Genomic DNA, 7,794 nt, shown 5'->3' on the forward strand with positions numbered 1-7,794 from the left:
TACTCCACTCGGTCCCCAGCACTGGGCACAGGATTGAGCTTGTTGATTCATTTCCCCAGTCCACAGGTATTGATGGTGTACCTTCTACATGTTAGACACTTCCCTAAGTCCTATGGACACCACAAGGAACAAGCAGACAAGGTGCCCAGATGCATTGGAGCTTACAGTCTTAGATAGACATAACATGGGCTATGAAGAAAACATGAGGTTACTGGGAAATGGGGCCAGAGGTTGAAAGCTGGATGCCAGGAAGTGGGTGCTCAGGAGATGTTTGTTAATGGCAATTGAGGCAAGCCAGAATAAAAATAATTTATTCAGATTCCCCCATCAAAGCATTTATTGAGCATCTACAGTCCTCTGGGTCCATTGGCCAACAGAACAGATATGATCTCTTCATTGAAAGTTTACAGGGTGTGTGTTTGTGTGTGTGTGTGTGTGTGTGTGTGTGTGAGAGAGAGAGAGAGGGGGGGGGAGGGAGGGAGAGAGTGTGTCTACTGGGGCTTGAACTCAGAGCCTAGGTGATATCTCTTAGCTTCTTCACTCAAGATTGGCATTCTACTACTTGAGCCACAGCTCCACTTCTGTTTTTTTGCTGGTTAGTTGGAAATAAAAGTCTCACAGGATTTTCCTTGGAACCACAATCCTCATACCTCAGCCTCTTGAGTAGCTAAGACTACAGGTATAAGCCACTGGTAACTGGGGAGCATATAAGGTAAGGGGAAACATAAGACATGGAGGCCCAGATTATGAGAGAGGAAAGGGAACGGCTTTACTTTGGATGACTGGCAGTATGAAGGGACTTCCACTTCTCTTGAAGAATATGCTAATTTCTCCTATTACAGGGCACAGTGGATTTTCAGGCATTTTTTAAATAACATTTTTATTTTAGAGCACTTAAAGTTGTATAATTATTGTGAAGACAGACCAGAATTCTTAAAATGCCCTATAGTCCATTAATTGTACCGTTTTTTCATATTCATGAATTAGTATTCACTAACTAATATTAACTAAAGCTCCTAGCTGAAACTCCTCAGTCTATCCTTGCTGTCCATTTTCTTTTCCAGGATTCCATCCAGAACATCACAAGACCTTCATTTGAGTCTCTGGGCTCCTCTTGAATTTTTTTTTTTTTTTTTTTGGTTTTCATGACAATTTTCAATAGTACTAGGCAGGTATTTTATACACTGTCCCTTCACTGGAATTTGTCTGATATTTTTCTCCTAATTACACAGAGTTGTGGGGCTTGGGAAGGAAGATCATGAAAGCAAGTGCCATTTTTCACCCAAAGTTACTAAGGGTACAAACTGCTAATGAGATGCTGATAATGATGTTAACTGTGAACCCCTAGCTGAGGTCAGATTTCTCCAAAGGAAAAATATTGCCCATTTTTTCACCTTCTCTTTCTGTACTGTCCTCTTTGGGAGGAAGATGCTGTATACACCCATGCTTAACATGTGGAGATTTTGGGGCTGGGAAGGTAGCTCAGTGGTAGAGCGCTTGCCTTGCATGCATGAGACCCTGGGTTCGATTCCTCAGCACCACATAAGCAAAAAGAAAAAAGCCAGAAGTTGCACTGTGGCTCAAGTAGTAGAGCCCTAGCCTTGAGCTGAAGAGCTGAGGGACAGTGCCCAGGCCCAGAGTTCAGGCCCCACGACTGGACCAAAAAAAAAAAAAAAAAAGGATGTGAGGGCTTTAAGGCAGGTGGCTCACACCTGTAATCCTTGCTAGTCAGGAGTCTGAGATTTGAGGATCACAGTTCAAAGCCAGATTGGGCAAGAAAGTCTGTGAGACTCTTATCTCCAATTTGCTAGCAAAAAAAAAAACCCCAGAAGTGGAGCTGTGGCTCTAGTGGTAGAGCACTAGCCTTGAGCACAAAAGCCCCAGGAACAGACCTCAGGCTGAGTTCAAGCCCTGGGACAAGCCACACAGACATACAACACACACACACACACACACACACACACACACACACACACACACACATTTCAGGACAGACATCTATATAAATTATTTGCAGGAAATCTGTTTTGTTGTTTATGCATTTTACCAATATGCTTATGCTGGGATTTTTTTTTTTTACTTTTTAAAAGTAAAAGACAAAACTGTTAGTATTTTATTTCAATTAACAAAAACACATTAAATTACCAAGACATTAAATTGAAGGGAAGGAAAATTATTTTAATTTTTTTCTATTGTCAATATGCATTCATGAAAGGAGATTTGGGAAATAGCAAGAACACAGGACCTCTCTAGTTTAAAGCTGGCCACAACTCACATTTCAATTTATTATCTTTCATTTTTCTTTGGTGCCCAATTTTTGCATGGAGTTTACTGTCTATATAGTTTGTTTCTTGTCTCTTCTCATTTTCTGGCTTATTATCGCATAAAAATATTTCCTCTGTGTTGCTATTTAGACTTCATAGCTATTATTTTCAGTAACTGCTAACTATTCCTTCACATGGCTTATTGTGTCTCCATTACCACCACCACCACCACCACCACTACACTCCCCCCCCACACTCACATGCACACACACACATACACACACACACACACATACACACACACACCGCCAAGCCACCAGGTTCCTCGTATTTAATTGGTGTTTTGAAGTTATTTGTTAAGTGACAACAAAGTGATTATTCCCTAGACTCTAAATGTATATCATTTTATATTCCCTTGAGTCTAAACAGTTCTGAGACAGAGATGTTGTTCTTGAGTGGAATTACCAGGCCAACAGAGACCAGAAACTTTTAAATCAATGTACAAAACCAGAAATCTTCTTCCTCTTCCCTCTGCACCACCAGCAATTGTGCCAAGGGTAATAATTTGCGATTGATTAAAGAGTTTGTGGGGTGTTTTTTCCCCATCTTTTTTTTCCTCTCTCTCTCTTCTCCCCCTCCCCTCCTGCCAAAAAGGAGGAAAATTATCTGAGAAGGTGAAGATGTTCTCAGACAATCAGATTAACATATTCCAACAATCGCAATTTGCAAAATAGTAATCACAACTCCCAGGCTCTGGGAGGCATTAATCAAAGCTACAGGTTTAATTCCATCTTAAATATTGATGAAATGTGCTTCTGCAGCCTCACCCTGGCGTGGCAGGGCCAGGGAGCCTCTGAGGCGGCAGGGAGGTGGAGGGAGGGTGGGGGAGCAGCTGCTGGGAGGGGAGGCATCTGTGATTCAAATTGGTGGCTGTACAGCCAGGTAGAGAGTGAAAGGGGTAGTGAAGAGGGCTGTTAAGTCCATTGCTGTCAATTTGTAACGATCAGGGAGGGGCCTGAGGACTGGTTCTGCACAATACACCCAGTTTGTCTGGTTTCAGGGGTTACCACTGAAGAGGCTGCAGCTGCACTGATTCGAATAGCCTGGAGACTTCAGAACTGTAATTATCAACCAGGCAGCTCACAGTGTGGCAAAAGTGGGCTCCACCAGCGCTTAACTCCTTGTGTGCTGACTTATCACTACCACTCTCCCCACCCCTGCACTGCCAGCCTCTGCTAGGATTCTCAGCAGCCCGCCCAAGGCAAACCAAGGCTAACTGGTTCCTTAAGGCCAATCCTCCCAAGGCCAGGGCATTCTAGCCAGCAAGCCTTCCTTGGGTTATCTGCAATGGAATGGGGCTAGGGAGACAGGACTGTGTAGGCAACATGGGCCTTTGCAACTCTGAGTCCCCCCTTGGGTGAGAAGCCAGGCCACTGGGCCTGACGAACCTTGGCTCAAATTTCACCTAGGACAATGTGTGTATCCTCTGTAAAATGGGGTGATCTCTGCCCTGTCGGGCAGCTACAGAAAGATCCAGTGAGACTCAGCGTGTTGGTGAAGATCACCGTGGGCTGGCTGGCTCTGAGCTGCCGGCTTCCTGTCCCTGGCTCAGCCTCCTGCCCTGGGTGGGGTCATCTCATTCTAGGGAGGGTAGGCTTGTGCTGGTCCTGTTGTGTTTCTGCTCTCTGGGAGAGACCACTTGCCACCCAAGGAAGATAAAAAGTCTCATCCTCCTGTTTTTTTTTAGGCAGGAGGCAGTGGATTGGGCAGAGGAGACCCTCCCCTACCAAGGGAAGAGAGGTGACAGAGAGGGGGTGTGGGCTCAGCTGGGAGCACGGGTGAGAGAGGGTCTGTTCAGGATCAGTGATCCCTATCCTGGAATTTCCCCCAAGAAATTCTCCCACATCCTTATGCAGGAAGGCTTAGGCCCAGAATGGTGGTCCCAGTGTCGGTCCTGGCATGGGGAAGTTGGAAGCCACCTCCACTTGCCACCACTGGGAGGATGGAGAGAGAGGGGGAGGGGAGCCAACCACGGAGCACAGGACACAGGCTGCAGCCATGAGGCATAGAACTAGAGGTATATATGGCAGCCAGAAGAGATTCTGACCCCGTACTGCTGAATGAAAGAAGTACGACACAAAGAAACTCGCCACACAATGCTGTTTTTTGTAAATTAAAAACACATTCACACACAAAGCAAGAATACGTATTTTATAGTGCTGGGTGCATTTTTAGGGGTATATATCCTCCCACCATTGGAGTAGGTCCCTGTGGTGATGGATGAGGGGGCTGGGTGTGGGATCTGGAGGAGAAAGGGGGAAAATAATAAAGAAAAAGGAAGTAAATCACAGGGGTTCTTCACAGAGAGATGACGATAGAGCGCCAAGGACTGGAGTGGCTGACTCAGTCCTGGATTTGAGGTTTTGAAAAGCAACACAGGCTTTGTCGTTAGAGAACCGTAGGCTCAGTTCCCGGACTGTTCCACATACTAACCCTGGAGCTATGGACAAGGGTCCCATCCTCAAGAGCCTCTGTCTGTTCATCTCTCCAGTGCATCTTGCCATGGTACCTTGCCTGTCACAGAGGCCCTGGAGAGTGAGGGCAAGGAGATGACTGCATTCAAGGCCTCAGGGAATGGCGCTCCCCTCGAAGGCACTTGAGTCAGCAGAGCGTGTTGGCTCCCTGGGAAACCACAGGTTCTTTGAAGGGTCACGAATAAACAGAAACCAATATCTGAGCCTCTGTCTCCTGGCACTACAGGCCTGGCTCTGCTACATGGCAGGGATTATCTGTGATCTACCAGCCCAGGTTGAGCATGAGGGCCTCACTCTCTTACTGTCCCTCGGGATCAGATAAGCTTCAAATGGCCAAGTCACCTCTAGATGCCTCCAACAGCAGCTGCAGCCACAGACTATAAACCCTTCTATGTTCATTCCCCCCCCTTTCCCCACCCCTGGTGCTCTGTGGAGGGATTTGCTTTCAATGAAAGGTCTGTTACTGCCCACCAGAGCTAGATACATAGGCCATGGGCAGGCCAGCACTCCGTTCTCCCACCCGGAGTACTCCCAGGACAGGGGAGGTCTCAGAGAGCATCAAGTGTGACTGGCTCTTCCTCTTTCCCCACAGATGATGATGAGCATGAGTGGATCATCAAGACCTGTCGGAAGGGCTGGGATGAGATTGTTGGTCACAGGCCCAAGCTGTGAACCCTACCAGAAGTTTCCATCTGCCCTGCTGACATTGGGGATAGGATGTAGATCTAGAACTTCAACTTTTGTCTCTGGAATAAAGGCTTCCTGCACTTTGTTATGTAGTGGACCTAACTGTGCTGGCTTAGTAAGTCTGTTTCCCAGAAGGTGTCTTTGTTTTACCTGTGTCAGAATCACCTGGACAAAATTATGAACCATAGTTGTTCCCAGGCCCCAGCCTAGACTTGCTGACCAAAATCTGTGTTCCAAGGTACTGGTATCTCACATCTGGAATCCTAGCTACTCAGGAGGCTGAGATCTGAGGATCTCGGTTTGAAGCCAAACTGGGTAAGAAATTCTGTGGAACTCTTATCTCCATTTGTGGAGCTATGGCTCAAGTAGTAATGTTCCAGCCTTGAGCACAAAAGCTCACGGATAGTGCCCAAGCCCTGAGTTCAAGCCCCAAGTGCTAGCACAAAATAAAACCAACAAACAAAAGAGTTTATGGAAATACAAAACAAACAAAAAAGAATCTCTGAGAATTGCCTTCCCAGGTACTTCTTATGTAGAAAGAAGTTTGAGAACCATTATCTTATAATAGCAGATATATCTAATTAAATAAGCAATGGGTAGGTATAAACAGTGTGTGTGTGTGTGTGTGTGTGTGTGTGTGTGTGTGTGTGTGTCTGTCTGTCTGTCTGTCTGTCTGTTGCAGATGGGAAATCTGAGGTTCAAAGTGACTCACTTGGTCTGAGGGCAGTAGGACCTGATCATTGTGCCCAGTTCAAAGCCAGCACCTTTCTAAAGGTACAGCAATGACTTCCTAAGACTGCCTTCACCTCTGTCCAGCTCAGCCACCTGAGACATGTATCATAAGCACTGAGTCAGTGTAGTCCCCGAGAAAGAACATTACCTTGGCATCATCTACACCCAGGTTCAAATCCTAGCTGGAACACAGACATCATATAATCCTGGACATGTCTTTAACCTTTCACTTCCTTCTCTATAAAATGGCTATTGTGGCTTTACCTGGGGTAAGGGGAAGGGAGGTGAGGTGGGGAGAGCCAGGCGAGATGGAACCAAAGTCCTCATGGCCAGATCATCTGGGTTTTGAGGAGCAATTTTCTTTCTTCCCATTGAAGAGGAAAAAGCTTTTTCCACTGGTACATTAAAAACCCTCAACCACAGGGAGAAACCAGTGATTCTGGACAAGTGCCAGCACAACCCAGAATGCTCAGAGAACCAGAACTTTTCAACTACAGAAGCACAGACATTTACTGTTGGCCACTGCCAGAGTTGACTGGGATTCCAAAGCAATATGGGCACAGCAAATAAGAAACAAAGGATTGGGATTATTAAACTCATTAAGCCTGTGATAAGTCCTGTCTTCAAAAAGATGTGTAAGCTGGGCACCGGTGGCTCACACCTGTAATCCTAGCTATTCAGGAGGCTAAGATCTGAGGACTGCGGTCCAAAGCCAGCCTGGGCAGGAAGGTCCATGAGACTCTTGTCTCCAATTAACCACCAGTAAACCAGAAGTAGTGCTGTGGTTTATCTGGTAGAGCACCCGCTTTGAGTTGGAGAGCTCAGGGACAGTGCCCAGGCCCAGAGTTCAAGGACCATGACCAAAAAAAGAAAAAAGAAAAAAAAAGATGTGTAGAGGGTGTGGTGGTGCACACCTGCAATCCCAGCACTCGGAGGCCGAAGGATCACCAATTCAAAGCTAGCCTGGACTATATAGTGAGAATCTGCCTCACAAAAAGGAAAAAGAGGGAACAAAGATCAATTAGTTAACCGTGCATATAATCATGCCTTAAAATACCCAGACAGCACGTTTGTCAGCTATAACTCAAGACATGGCCACATGTTCCAGGTCCACTTATGGCCCCCAAGCATCCCGGCCCTGTGTCTCCTGGGAGGCTGCTCTATCCTGCCGGCCCCTAACTGTGTCCCCTGGCTCACCAGCGCTGCACAGTGGAGGGCAGAAGCATAGGGACTGGGATTGGGAGGACTCTGCTAAGGTCTTCAGAGGGAGGAAATCAGATCTCAAACCAGAGACACAGAGCAGTCATGCAGGGAGAATCAGCAGCCAGAGAGAGGTCTGGTCCTACTCTCAGCTATATCACAGAGGGGACTTGGGGAATCACCTCCCTCCAATTGCCTCAGGAAAACCACAGGGTTGAGATCCACTAGTGGTCCCAAATTATTGTGAAAACAGAAAGTACATTCAGGTAGGAGAAACACACACATGCATATACATACAACTAAATCAGTATGTTTTAGTGATATATCTAAATTAACATTACAAAATGGAAGAGTTAACAAGGAGGGGACAGCTATGA

At 46.3% G+C, this 7,794-nt stretch overlaps 1 protein-coding gene across 1 annotated transcript in view; it reads left to right on the forward strand.

Annotated features, from left to right (window-relative positions):
- Window positions 1-5,570, forward strand: part of Morn5 (MORN repeat containing 5) — a 33,311-nt gene extending 27,741 nt beyond the window's left edge. Inside the window, exon 5 of the mRNA XM_070006198.1 lies at window positions 5,391-5,570. Within this exon, the coding sequence (XP_069862299.1) occupies window positions 5,391-5,470 (80 nt within the window). The 3' untranslated portion in view covers window positions 5,471-5,570. The remainder of the gene's footprint in view (window positions 1-5,390) is intronic.
- Window positions 5,571-7,794: the final 2,224 nt, after the last annotated feature.

The sequence above is a fragment of the Dipodomys merriami genome, unplaced genomic scaffold, assembly GCF_024711535.1.
Source record: "Dipodomys merriami isolate MVZ:Mamm:240054 unplaced genomic scaffold, mDipMer1.0.p SCAF_11, whole genome shotgun sequence".
Taxonomy (NCBI): Eukaryota; Metazoa; Chordata; class Mammalia; order Rodentia; family Heteromyidae; genus Dipodomys; species Dipodomys merriami.